Raw genomic sequence first — 15,158 nt, 5'->3', positions numbered from 1 at the left:
GAGTTTTTTAGAATGCTAAGATGACCCTTAAGGTCACCTCCTAAGAGGTTTTCGGATCTTCTGATCCTTAAAGCACTCTTTTCAGCTTCTAATTGTACAATTTGATGCAGAGAAAGCATGTACAGTAAAGCATTTAGTGCACTTGATGATGTACTGCTCATTGCACCTGTAGTTGAGATGGTCGCTAATCGTTAAAGTTTTTCGAGCTTCATCTGAGCATTTGGCTTTCAAAACCCAATAAATTTGGAAGTACTCAATGAACATTAAGCTGCGAGGCGACAATGTTTCAGTGAGGGATGTAATGCCAATAAGAAGAAGACCTGGAGGAATTTTTGAAAGTATTGCTAAAGGACCACCTGAAAGAAAATTTGGAAGAGTTTTAAAAAAAATCTTAAAAGGTATTTTCAAAGGAATTTCTGAAGGTATTTCTAGAGTTTCTTGCGGAGGATTTTCGAAGAATTTTTTTGAGGAATTTTGTAATGAGTCACTGGACGAATTTCCGAAGAATTACTCAATTTGAAGCCAGGTAAAGGTAATTTCCCATGACATTTTTGAGAATATCCGATGAAACATAATGTTGGAAAGACTGCAATCCCGATATTTTAGAATTTTTTGGCCTAAAGTTTTAATTTATTCCGAAATATCTGCAGGAATTACTCCAGAAAATTTTGTTGAAAAAATTCTTCCGGAAAATTAATAAAAAATGAGATAGGATATCCTAAAGAAATTTTCCCAAAGGATTTCCGAAAGGAATTTTGAATGAAATTTCTAAAGAAATTTTCAAAGGAATTTCCTCATGAAATAACCGAACAATTTCAGGAAGAGTTTCTTATTGATTTAATGAAGAGATTCCCGAATGAATGATCAAAAGAATAATCCAGAAGGAATCTCCGAAGGTCTAAAAAAAATTTTGGGAAAGTATCTAAAGAAATCCCGACGAATGTCTGGATGAATTCTTAAAAGCATTTTCGAAAGATTTCCTTGATGAAGTTGCTTCCGGGAAATTTTGAGGAAATTCAAAGAATTTCTTCTCAGATTTTCCGAAGGGCTTTCTTGAGAAACTTTTGGAAGAGTTTTTTTTTCACAAATTTATGAAATAATTGGTTAGAAAATTCCTGGAATATATTCCGAAGAAATTCCTAAATCAGTTTCCGAAGAAATTCGTAGAGCAATTCCGGCAGTATTCTCAAAGAAACTTCGGTAGGATTTCTTCTAAAAAATTCTAAAAAAGTATTTTTAATTAAATTTCCATAGGTATTGCTGAAGGAATTCCGAAGGATTTTCTAAAAGTATTTCTGAAGAAATCCCTAAAAGAATTTGTGAATTTCTTATATTTTCTTCTTTGAATTTTGAAAGTAATATCTAGAAGAATATCGGAAGGAATTTATGAATATATCTTCGAAGTAATTTCTTGAGGATTTTCTGAAGAAATGCCTGGAGGAAATTCCGAAAAAAAATCTTGATGGAATGTCCAAAGAAATTCTTGCAGAAATTAAAGAATGTCGAAAATTTCCTCAGAATTTATTTTGGAAATTCCTTCACGTATTCTTCAATACCTTTGGAAATTCTTTCCGGAAAACCTAAGGAAAATTTCTGAAGGAATGCCTTCAGGAACACCTACGGAAATTGTTTTAAGAATAGCTTTGGAAAATCCATTTTCTTCAGATATTCCTTTGAAAACTCATCTGAGCAATCCCTTGAGAATTCCTCTAAGAATTCTTTTAGAAATTTCTTCGGATATTCCGTTAGAAATTTGTCAAGGAATTCGTTTGTAAAATCCTTTCGATATTTTTCTGGAAGAAAACCTTGCGACAATTCATATAAAAATATCTAATAATTTTGGCGAATACAATTAAATTTCAGGGAAAATATTCGATCTGGTGGGTCAGTAATTAGAAAAATTAAAGGGAACTCTTTTTTTCTCAGTACAATTTTGGCGTATATAAATACATTTCATGGAAAATATTGGATTTGGTAGGGTACGTGCTCCAGCTTAACTCCGCCAGTGCTAATTAGTTTTGGATAAACAAATTATTCTAAGTATTTAAAATTTAAAGAATAATTTCTCAAATAATGAGAAAATTGAAACAAATAATAGTATTCAGATTAATTCTAAACAATAGGAGTTAGTGACTTACGATAATTTTTTTCATGAGAAGGGTGGAACAGTGAGAAGTGAGGAAAAGTGAAGAGTGTGGAATACTAAGAAATGAAGGAGAGTGAGAAGTAGGTGAAACTGAGAAGTGAAGAAAAGTGATAACCTAGATAAATAAGAAAAGGGAAGAAACAAGAAGTATTAAGAAATGTGGAAAATAAGAGGGAGGATGAATCATATTTTTCATTGCTTTATCCCGGGCATACATCTACTTCTGAAACGGGAATAACATCCAGCATTGCGGATGTTCCGGACATACGCATTATTATTTTTTAAGAAAACACATTAATCATTCCCTTTTTCATGAGTAAAATTATTTTTCTTCTTCTTCTTCTTCTTCTTCTTCTTCTTCTTCTTCAATGGTTCTACATTCCAACAGGAACTTGGCCTGCTTTTCAACTTAGTATTCTATTAGCATTTCCTCAGTTATAAATTGAAAGCTTTTCTATGCCAGCCATTGCATGAGTATGTATCATGTGTGGCAAATACAATGGATATACTATACCCAGGGTGTCGAGAAAGTTTACAACCCGACAACATCCTAGACCGGACCGAGAATCGAACTCACCATCTCCAGATTGGCACGCAAGGCTACTGGAGATCTGGATCTTTGCTTCAAACCGGCGAATTCATGCTTTCTATAAAATAATCTGCTAATCGTGTAAGTTTTTCGAGCTTCATTTGAGCATTCATCTCTTTCGTCTTTGGCCACCAGACCAACAAACCATAGGGAATTCTTGGTTTTACTATAGCTGAATATATCTTTGAATCATTTTCGTCTTAAGTCCCCATTGCCTACCAAAAGTTCGTAATGGCATGTTCTAAATGCATGTTCCAGTTATGATTGCTATCAAGAACTACGCCAAGGAATTTGAAAGTTTCAATCGTGTACCTATAGGTCTTATGTCCGCGTATAAAAGTTTTGTTTTTGAAGCGAATATGTAGCCTATACTCGTACTTAGTGTACCAGAAATGAAGAAACGAATTTTAACCATAACCATCCCATAGTCCGATCCGATCATGTTTCAATAGGAAACAATGTGACAGGATTCTCCGTAGAGTGCAGTCTGCTGCGAGCAAATCGGTTGAATATAATAGCCAGAAAAAATGGCAAGACTTTTGTATTTTTTTAGTGTAAACAAATGAATATTGGCCAAAACTTTTCATCCCATAGTCCGATCCGGTCAATTTTCAATAGGAACCAATGGGCCAGGATACCGCGATGAATGTAACTTATTGCAAGCAAATCGTTTAAGGATAAAGGCCAGAAAAAATGGCGAGACTTTTTGCGCACACACACACACATACATACACACAGACAGACATCACCTCAATTCGTTGAACTGAGTCGATTGGTATATAACACTATGGGTCTCAGGACCTTGTATAAAAAGTTTGTTTTAGGATCGAACATAAAGCTTCTACAGGGGATGGACAAAATAATTAGGATAGGCAAATTTTAGGTAAAATTAGATGTGTTGTAACTACTTTAGTTATTATCTGATTTTGACAATTCAGGCATGCCCGAACTAGAAAATTAATGCAGTTTTACGGTATGTCCATGGAACCGACTATGGCCACCGGATTCCGGAGATATTCCGGGTTTTTCGGAGGTAGGTTCAAAACCGTAAATTTGAGGTGGATATTAGGAGAAGTTGTAGTTGAAAATTGAATAATATTAGTAACCACAAATGAAGTAGGACTCTTGCTGATATATTGAGATTTGGAATCGGACCAGAATCAAGTGAGATATGGCCATTTCATTAAAATCGGTTCCGATCGATACTTATCAAAGGGGTCAGGCCACAACTTCATTTGAATCTCGCTTTTTGATAGATCGTCCACTATGATTTTATTCTAGAAGGCCTCTAATGTGTCCAGAATGACAAACCAATTGAATAAACGAATCCTGGAGTCGCTGAGATGTCCCCGGGGAACCTGTGAATGGGGACATTAAAGTTTTAGCACCAAAATCAGTCATTCGACGGCTCTTTTTTCATGGTTTTCGATCAGGAAGCGAAGTATGAATAGAAAATGGTCCATTGACGGCTCTGACCGCTTCCAGGATCTACGGATTGGTCCCGGGGAACCTGTGGAAAGAGTCATTTTAGTTTTAGCACCAAAACCAGTCATTCGAAGGCTTTTTTCATGGTTTTCGATCAGGAAGCGAAGTATGAATAGAAAATGGTCCATTGACGGCTCTTACCGCTTCCAGGATCTACGGATTGGCCCCAGGGAACCTGTGGAAAGAGTCATTTTAGTTTTAGCACCAAAACCAGTCATTCGACGGCTTTTTTTTCATGGTTTTCGATCAGGAAGCGAAGCATGAATATAAAATAATCCATTGACGGCCCTGGCCGCTTTCAAGACCTATGGATTGGCCCCGGGGAACCTGTGGCCAATCCAGTTTTTACCAGTTAGTTTTACCACCAAAACCAGTCATTCGACGGCTCTTTTTCATGGTTTTCGACCAGGAAGTGAAGTATGAATATAAAGTGGTCCATTGACGGATCTGATTGCTTCCAGGACCTACGGATTGGCCCCAGGGAGCCTGTTGAAGGGGACATTTTAGTTTTAGTATCAACCCCAGTCATTCGAAGGCTCTTTTTTCATGGATTTCGACCAGGAAGCGAAATATGAATTAAAAATGACCATTGACGGCTCTGACCGCTTCCAGGACCTACTGATTGCCTTCGAGGATTCTGTGAATGAGGACATTTAGCACTAAATCCAGTCATTCGATTTTTGATCAGGAAGCGAAGTATGAATATAAAATGGTCAATTGACGGCTCTGACCGCTTCCAAGTAGGCAGGTTCCCCGTGAGCTATCCGTAGGTCCATAAAACGGCCAAAGCCGTGAATGGTCCATTTCTTGTTCATACTTCACATTCTGATTGAAATCCATGAAAAAAGAGCCGTCCAATGATTGGTTTTTGTGCTAAAACTAAAATGTTCCCTTCCACAGTTCTTCCTGGGCAATCCGTAAGTCCTGGATGCGGTCAGATCCATTAAGGTGATTATACAATCAGGCCATGTGGTGAATTTCAAATTCACCATACGGGTTTCTACTCCTATTATCAAAAGTTCAAATCTAGCGTAATAATTGTCGTACAATGCTGAAATTAAAGGCGATTGTTTAGCATGAATAAGCAAACAATCTACAGATCAGTACATTCAAAGTTAATTGCCTATATGCCGGGTATTAAGCCACCCGGAGTGGAAATTAATTACTATGTCTGAAACTTGATTATGCATATGTACAACATGTGATAGATTTAGTTCGGAAAAGGTATTGGAGGGTAACCGCCCCTTCGGTGGGGTTTGATCCCCACCTGGGGTGAACTGGGGTCGTGGGATCAAACCCCACCGAAGGGGCGGTTACCCTCCAATACCTTTTCCGAACTAAATCTATCACATGTTGTACATATGCATAATCAAGTTTCAGACAATCTACAGATGTTTCATCCCCATGGGGGTTATGGTTCTCTCAATTCGTGCTCTTGAAAAATCACTAAAACAAGCACGTGGTTTCCAAGATGGCCGATTTGTGGCTTTGTTGTATAACCACCTCAATGGTCCAATTTATACTCAATATTGTTTTTTTTTTGCTAAAACTAAAATGTCCCCTTCCACAGTTCTCCGGGGGCAATCCGTAAGTCCTGGAAGCGGTCAGATCCATTAACGCTTCGCTTTCTGATCAAAAATCAGGAAAAAAAAGCCGTCGAGATATTGGTTTTGGTGCTGCTTTCCACTGGTTTTCCGGGGGGAATCTGTAGGTCCTGAGAGCGGTCAGTGTCATCAATGGTAAATTTTATATTAATACTTTGCTTATATTAAAGAAGAGCTGTCGAATGATTGATTTTAGTGTAAAAACTAAAATGTCCCCTTGCACAGGTTCCTCGGGGGCAACCAGTAGGTCCTGGAAGCGGTCAAAGCTGTCAATGGTCCTTTTATATTTATACTTTGCTTCCTGATCGAAAACCTATAAAAAGAGCCATCGAATAACTGATTTTAGTGCTAAAACCTTTCCACAGGTTCCCCGGGGGCAATCCTTGGGTCCTGGAAGCGGTAAGAGCCGTCAATGATCCATTTTATTTTCGTACTTCGCTTCCTAATCGATAACCATGAATGAAGAGCTGTCGAATGGCTGGTTTTGGTGCTAAAACTAAAATGTCCCCTTCCACAGGTTCCTCGGGGCCAATCCGTAGATCTTGGAATCGGTCAGAGCCGTCAATGGACCATTTTATATTCATACTTCGCTTCATGATCGAAAACCATGAAAAAAGAGCCGTCGAACGACCGGTTTTGGTGGTAAAACTAAAATGTCCCCTTCCACAGGTTCCCCGGGGGCAATCCTTGGGTTCTGGAAGCGGTCAGGGCCGTCTATGATCCATTTTATTTTCGTACTTCGCTTCCTGATCGATAACCACGAATAAAGAGCTGTCGAATGGCTGGTTTTGGTGCTAAAACTAAAATGTCCCCTTCCACAGGTTCCTCGGGGCCAATCCGTAGATCTTGGAATCGGTCAGAGCCATCAATGGACCATTTTATATTCATACTTCGCTTCCTAATCGAAAACCATGAAAAAGAGCCGTCGAACGACCGGTTTTGGTGGTAAAACTAAAATGTCCCCTTCCACAGGTTCCTCGGAGCCAATCCGTAGATCCTGGAAGCGGTCAGAGCCGCCAATGGACCATTTCATATTCATACTTCGTTTCCTGATCGAAAACCATGAAAAAAGAGCCGTCGAACGACTGGTTTTGGTGATAAAACTAAAATGTCCCCTTCCACAGGTTCCCCGGGGCCAATCCGTAGATCCTGAAAGCGGTCAGAGCCGACAATGGACCATTTTATATTCATACTTCGCTTCCTGATCTAAGACCATGAAAAAAGAGCCGTCGAATGGCTGGTTTTGAGTGTAAAACTAAAATGTCCCCTTCAACAGGTTCCCCGGGGCCAATCCGTAGATCCTGGAAGCGGTCAGAGCCGCCAATGGACCATTTTATATTCATACTTCGCTTCCTGATCGAAAACCATAAAAAAAAACCGACGAACGACTGGTTTTGGTGGTAAAATAAAATGTCCCGTTCCACAGGTTCCCGGGGCCAATCCGTAGGTCCTGGAAGCGGTCAGAACCGTAAATTGAACATTTTATATTCATACTTCGCTTCCTGATCTAAAGCCATGAAAAAAAAGCCGTCGAATGACTGGTTTTGGTGGTAAAACTAAAATGTCCCCTTCAACAGGTTCCCCGGGGCCAATCCGTAGATCCTGGAAGCGGTCAGAGCCGCCAATGGACCATTTTATATTCATACTTCGCTTCCTGATCGAAAACCATGAAAAAAGAGCCGTCGAATGACTGATTTTGGTGCTAAAACCCCGGGGACATCCCAGCGACTCCAGGATCCGTTTATTCAATTGGGTTTTCATTCTGGACACATTAGAGCCCTTCTAGAATAAAATCATAGTGGCCGATCTATCAAAAAGCGAGATTCAAATGAAGTTGTGGCGTGACCCCTTTGATAAGTATCGATCGGAACCGATTTTAAAGAAATGGCCATATCTCACTTGATTCTGGTCCGATTCCAAATCTCAATATATGGTTCCAATCAGCAAGAGCCCTACTTCATTTGTGGTTACTAATATTATTCAATTTTTAACCACAACTTCTCCTAATATCCACCTCAAATTTACGGTTTTGAACCTACCTCCGAAAAACCCGGAATATCTCCGGAATCCGGTGGCCATAGTCGGTTCCATGGACATACCGTCAAACTGCATTAATTTTCTAGTTCGGGCATGCCTGAATTGTCAAAATCGGATGATAACTAAGATAGTTACAACACATCTAATTTTACCCAAAATTTGCCTATCCTAATTATTTTGTCCATCCCCTGTACTTATTGGTCAATTGATTTTCCCTTACTCCATTGAAAATTGTTTTACCGAATCTAAACAAGAATCGAACTCCGCCTTTTCAGATTGGCAATCTTACGCCTCTGCTTGCAAGGCGAACTGGAGACTCCATGTTTCTATACTTAAGCTTTTAAACAATTTATCATATATGTCGCTCTCCCATCGGCCTCACGCAGCTCATGACTTCAGAGTGCGTTATCAATCATGTTTTCACCTAACATTCCCTGTCCGTCTGTTGCCCACAAATAATTAAAATTTCTTGTTTTGGAATGGTATTTATCACAATTACCGGCATTGGTGCGCCTTTTATTTCTTGTTTTGAACCGAGTATGAATAGAGAATAGCAGCAACGGTGATGAATCGTGAATGGAATAGGCGAATTATGCGTACCACCACACGTTCAAGCATTCGGGCTCTACTTACCGCTTTATGATGGGGTAAAGATGATGTACGACATGCGTTGTTATTGGTAAGCATCATCTCGGTACAAAGTGTACCGTTCCCTGGAATATGCCTACCATCGAAACGTCTGTCTTGAGAGGGATCCACTTTGTTGAAGAGTAAGAGCCAACTAGCTACAATAAGTCCAAATAACAACAGTAGGTAATGTTTACTACACGAAAGCTTCCAACAGCATCGGAAAAATCTGTGCCTGCGCCCATGTTTGTGCAGATGCAATTTAGTACTAACTGTACAGCAAATAGCACTTTATCGTCTCAGCTTCTGCACTAGTTGCTACCGATCAGGACAAGTGCATCGGCGAAAAACCGGCTCCCCCATTGCCCATGGTGGTCAGCAGCAGCAGCAGCAGTATCAGCAACTGTATGGCAAAATTAGTATGCCTATGATCTGATTCAGTTAGCTCGTTAATGTTCTTCGGCCTGGCACGTTTGTTGAGCATAGGCTAATTCGAGCATGGTACACAGGCGTTATCAATGTCCACTGGAAGGGGTCCATTTTTTAAAACAATATGCTTGCTGAAGAGCCATAAGTGAATGTTTTTGTTTTTTAAATAGTTTTCATTTCATCCAAATTCAATACGTTCATATTTGTATCTCATAAAATCACTAGTTTTGACATCAATTATGAAGTCATTCTGTGTTCCAAGGACAACAGATAGTTAAGCAAAGGGATGCTAAGACTTACAGCATTCGTTCAATTTAATTTATCATCTTTAATACCACACGTTCTTCTTTATCAAAGATTGATAACAAAAATCGTAATCGTGAATCAGCTATAAAAATAACACCAAAAAGATAACTAACGATTTGCAATTATTTTAGATATTTTTGTAGCTGAGTTTAGTTTCCAGATCTAACTTAAAAAGTTTGGCGAAGGATTCATAAGCCCCCCTAACGCCACTTCTGTTGTTCCAAGTCTCTTAACTCCGGCAAGAAGAAATTTGTTTATCGTGACGTAATCGACATGCATCGTCCGCTTTCGCTGCTCTCTTTCGATCATTATCTTCCACATTCGCTCCCGTCCATCCATCTGGCCGGTGGCCGTTCATCTCGTCGGACGATCAGTGCTGCAGCGCTTAGGTCCCGAAGCGAGCTGTTGCAACTTGCGCGAATAACTAGGTCTCGGATCAGTTGCAGCAAGTTTTACCTCGGGATTAGACACGTTTTTCCGTACTCGCTGCTACCGAGCTCGCATCGCGTTTAACTGAAGAAATTTAAATTTAATATCGTGTTAAAATCCAATCTCCACCGCAGGTCGAAGATCAAGGTGTCGATCCAAATTTACGTGACGGCGATGGTGCCACTCCGCTTCACTTTGCCGCCTCCCGTGGCCATCTTACGGCAGTGCGGTGGCTGCTGAGCCACGGAGCCAAACTGTCACTGGACAAGTACGGTAAAAGTCCCATCAACGATGCTGCCGAAAATCAACAGGTCGAGTGCCTAAACGCCCTGGTACAGCACGGAAACCGAGAGCCCGACTACGTCGAAGCGAAACAGCTCAAGCAATCACAACCCCGACATTCGGAGATATATGGATCGCAACAGCAGCTAGCGGTTTCATCGCCACAACAGCAGAAGCGGATATCGAAGAAGCACTCGAGCAGCCACCACTACTACAATAAGAACAAACCATCGTCACACCACAATACGATGATGTCCAAGTCGTCTTCTGGCAGCTCAGATTCCGAACCATTTTATCTTCATCCACCGACGATAAGGCAGACAAAGGTGAGCAAGCATCTTTTCAGCTATAAGCAATCATATTTTTAAAACCGCAATTTTTAATTTTAGGACGGTTTATACACCCGCCAGTCGCCAGATAGTTACTACGGAACAGTGCCACCAAACGACGGCGTCTATATCAATCCAATGCGGCACGGATCGTCAACGCCGCCGAGCCCCAGCGGCAGTGTGTCGGGAGAATCCTTCTTCCTGCATGACCCCCAGGAAGTCATCTACAATCGGGTGAAAGACCTGTTCGATTCTGACCTCAGTAGCACCAAGGACGAACGAACCACCAACTCCAGAGCAATGACAGGTGAGTGGAATGGGAAAAATGTAGCATCTGGCTGATAATGTAAGAGAAAATTTCCGTTAATGTTTCTGTTGTGCGCGAGCCAGTTTATTGGGCATCAAACAGTTCAGTGATGCTGGCATCCAACGAGATAGATACATGTTGAGCCTTATGTTGAGCGATGAATTTATGATGGCGTGTTGAAGTCAGCGAGTACATGTCGATGATTTTTGTGTCTAATGCGTTGGTTGATAAATTTTAAAATATGATGTGCTTATTTGTCAGTTACGTTTCCGTTTAAACAAACTCTTCGTTCAAGTATGTGTATGTTTTACTAAGAATCTGAAAATAAGATCCTTCCACAGACTATCCTGGATGAGGCAAGCATTTTTGTACTCTTTCGATTATGCACTGATAAGACTAGCATCTCTTCAATTGATCTTCGTTGCCAAACAGAGACTAATGTGCTAATGTGCTTAGGAAATTTGTTTTAGCACTTAAAAAAAACTGATTATATTATTCGAATGAATTCTACGAAGCATGAGCATGAGCATGATCATGAGCATGATGACCGTGCATTTCGTAGTTGCTACTCCGTGATCGACCAGAACAATCGCAATTGCACAGGGAACCAATGGATGGAAGCATGGGATTTGCTCTCCAACCTCAATGTGCACAGTCCGACAGCTCTAGTATTTTGGATAGTCGATAACGGCGCTGGCCACGTCCTCACGGTCATCGGGGATGGGAAGGAATTGATGATGCAGTCACTCGCCCACTGCAAGCCGAGAACACCTCTGCACTCGCCACGAGCTCCTGCGGATTTTTATTGGAATCTTGGGGTTAAGGTTTTATGGCAGAGGTTCGTCTTGGTTAACGGGTTGCCAATGTGATAGTTATGAAAGGGTGGTGTAGTATTCTAATTGGATGTCGAAAATGAACTTTTTTCGCTCATTCCGAATTCTAACAGTAACCTGCTAGAACTAACCAAGTTGTAGGTATAGGGATAGAAGATGGAAACGGTATGAAAAGCCCATTTCCAGTTCTAGCGATTGCTAGAACATGAGAAATATATGAAAAGATACAAAGTGGAGAAATGGAACGGGCCTGGGATTGAACCCACGACCTCCTGCGTATGAGGCAGAAGGGGTAGCCATATGACCACCAACCCCCGAATGAATTCTACGAAGGTATAAAAACTCTTAATTTTTGATGAGAATAAAATAGTATCACTCATACGAATAATGTAAAATATCCTTCCACTAGCTTCCACAAGCTTAAACATTTATAAGGTATTAAAACATTAAGTATAGTATTTGTACTATTGTTAATAACAATAAATACACCGTGATTTAATTCATGGATTCGGGAACACCAGTCACGTTTACCAGAACGTTCCAGAAAACGTTCCAGTTCACGAATTCATGAACGCTTTTTTTCGCGTGTATGAATCCAAAAAACAATAACCCTAGAGGCAATGTTTGCGATAACTGCCTGAACTCTGCATGGCATAGACTCAACCAGGTTCGGCACGTAATGAAAATAAAAAATCCAATAACATATTAGGCTTCCTAGATTCGACTCCACGACTTCATCTTTATTTCTGCTTTTTAACAGCAGTATTTTAATCGGATTACGATTAGGCGATGGCCAGTGACTGCGGCATGTCAATTTTATGATCCTAACACCATTTCAAAACTGTTCGATCAGTACGTTTAGAACCACTTGCCTGCGTGAACTGTCACCTCAGCGTCACTCCCCACTCAGGTCAGCATGTGATAGCGTTTTGTTTTCCTGGATCTCTGGTTGAAGATACTGATTCATAATCGTTTTCACTCAGAAGATTGTGCCAACACTGAAATTTAAAGAATATACATGACAGCTATTAGTATGCAATCTACGAAATACTCCGTTACAACGCAACGCAACGCAAGATTGTGCCAACACTGTTTAGTAGATAAGATCAGGTCTATAAAATATTGAAAAAATGATTCACTTCATTGCATTCTTATGCTAGCAATCAATTAGTTTTCAATCAGAATATACACAGCAAATAATTTTGAAAATTCAACGACGTGTAACATTGCAGCTTATCCCATCAAACGAATTAACATTCGATATTCAATTTATTCAGACTGAATTTTACATGCAAGCACAGTTTAAATTTATTTCGATTTAATAGAACAATGAGATCGATTGAATGTTAGGTTTATTTGCATGCTCCAAATATGTGCATGAAAATACATTTAAAATCACAACATATTTTTATCTGTGTACTCTTTTGTAGTGTATTTCTTTCAAACGTGTAGCTACCCTAGATTCTAAAATACTTTATAGGCCTGATCATATCAACTGAACACTATACATAAAGAAAGCTTATCACACCATAATTAAATAAATTTCAATTCACTCTTATTCCAAATTAAATATCAAACATATTCAAATAGCTCATTACAGGCTATGGTGTAATACAAAAAAAATACTTCGAATCCCTTTTTATAAATTAATAGAAACATCAAAATCCAGCCAAATGCAATGTAGATTCGATTCAAAGCCAACATATTATAAACGGGGGTCTCCAGTAGCCTTGCGATCAAAGGCGTAGGATTTCTAATTCGAAGATGGAGAGTTCGATTCTCGGTTTGGTCTAGGATGTTCCAATTGGGAAATTTTCTCGATACTCCTGCAATGGCGAGCAAAAAAACTTTCAATTAAGAAGAGAAAATGCTAATAGAATACTAATTTGAAAAGCAGGCCATATTCCTCCCTGCCCTTTGGTTCAGAAAGGGTAAGGGCGCGTTCTGCCAACTTGGTCGAGGCAGATTTCAAGTGTGAACAAGTTACTACATGGACGTTCTAAAGTGCCTGAATGAAATGTGTAGCTTGTGAGGAGCCCTTGAAGATGTGATGTTGGATCAGTATCTTGATATTAATCAGAATTTATAATGTAAATTATTGTAATTTTTTTAATAACACTACTTTATTCCGTTACGTATTTAGTATACTTGTGTTTTAACTAAAAACACAATGTCAGTTTTGATCACAAATACAATGTCGGTAGTATACTTATACTTATCAGTATTTTTACTTGATTCGCGATCCTAATTAAAAACTCCGATATAATAATATTCATAGTTTATCGCGTGTAGTCTGAACGTTTTGTTTAAAATTACAAGACCTAATAATGATCCATAATTTGCATCCGCTGAACCATTCTGAACGGCCGTATTGAGAATATCACCTATAACATCTTCTCTGCTTAAATAACAGACCCAAGACGCCTGGATTATCTGATTTTCCTCAATCTCTGGTGCTTGGCTTCCCGGTGAGTATCCTTCGGAAAGAATCTGTGCCCGGGATGGGGGAGTCAATTAAGGCAACATTCGTTTGAACAGTGACTTGTCTTTGTGGGCAAGGACTCGAGCTCGAGCGTCGATTTCGGGAGTCTAGTGGCGCTCTCGCGCGGACCAGCACTATCAACAGGTAGCAGAGACCCTCGCGTGCGTGTTGATGGTGTTGGTTTGCATGGGAGAGCTGTTGAATTCGTCGGGTCGTCGTTTGGGTCTTTATTTGCAGCAGAGTATGGGTAGTTTTGAGACTTTGGTCTTGAAATGATATTCTCAAGCATTTTTCTTACATTATTTCTCCCTCCCCTCGGATATGTTATCTTGCCGCGATGGTTGGGCTTACGCCATTAGCACTGATATGGCAACCAAAGACATATCATGTCGTGGTGATATCACATGTTGACTATTTTTTGTTTAATGCCGCGTCACATATAATCCGGCATTGATGCACTGATTTTACGCATGTGCATGTGATTCAATGGACATCGTATCTTGGAGCCTTGAATAGTGGTGCAGACAGGTAGAGGTCCTTTTCATCAGTGATAATGATCTCTGCTATGCGGCAATACTTTTCTGAAGCGCTCCCTGATGATGATGAGTCGTAGCCACGCTTAAACATAGCTAGGTAGGAATTAACCAGTAGAAAATACCATCAAGACATTAATAGGGAATTGACTCTTGGAATCACTGAGTAGAAGTTTTATCAAAACTAGGAACGTGGCACCTTTTTATTTTGTTATGTCTCACTTTAACGAGCCATAATTAAATATACCACAAATTAAAACGATGGTATGCAAACAATCTTACATTGGCTTCATTCTCGATATTTTTTTCTAATAGATAGGGAATAGGCGTGATGAAGCTGTACTTTGCCACCGAAAAGTGAATCCTATAGCTGACCACGACCCATAAAATTACAGTAATGCTACGCTTGTATGTAAGGCTTTGAGACTATTAGACAACTTAAAGACCATTTCTTCACGTTTGCTTAACTTTTAAGCGGTGCTTACTTATACGCTTGAACTAGGATACCTTTAGCAACCTTTAGCAATCCCCATACCTTTAGTGACCTTTAGCGATAGAGACAATGAACTGACATCAAAACGTAACATAATCTACAATGAGTATAGAATTGAACTGAATAACGTAGGAAACATAAGATAACTAAGACAGACTGAGTAATAATGACACAGTGCGAAACATTCGACATAACTATGACTAGATTAACAATAGATCCATAGACATAAAGATCTACCAGCCTATCC

At 39.8% G+C, this 15,158-nt stretch overlaps 1 protein-coding gene across 3 annotated transcripts in view; it reads left to right on the top strand.

Moving 5' to 3' along the window:
- The window catches only part of LOC134205563 (uncharacterized), a 624,943-nt gene that overhangs the window by 440,530 nt on the left and 169,255 nt on the right, over positions 1-15,158 (top strand). For all 3 annotated transcript variants that reach the window (XM_062680895.1, XM_062680894.1, XM_062680896.1), the window contains 2 exons: positions 9,787-10,260; positions 10,324-10,570. In XM_062680895.1, the coding sequence (XP_062536879.1) occupies positions 9,787-10,260; positions 10,324-10,570 (721 nt within the window). The remainder of the gene's footprint in view (positions 1-9,786; positions 10,261-10,323; positions 10,571-15,158) is intronic.

The sequence above is a fragment of the Armigeres subalbatus genome, chromosome 1 (assembly GCF_024139115.2).
Source record: "Armigeres subalbatus isolate Guangzhou_Male chromosome 1, GZ_Asu_2, whole genome shotgun sequence".
Classification (NCBI taxonomy): domain Eukaryota; kingdom Metazoa; phylum Arthropoda; class Insecta; order Diptera; family Culicidae; genus Armigeres; species Armigeres subalbatus.
Note: the sequence above shows the minus strand (reverse complement) of the source record. Positions and strands in the feature narration are given on the sequence as shown.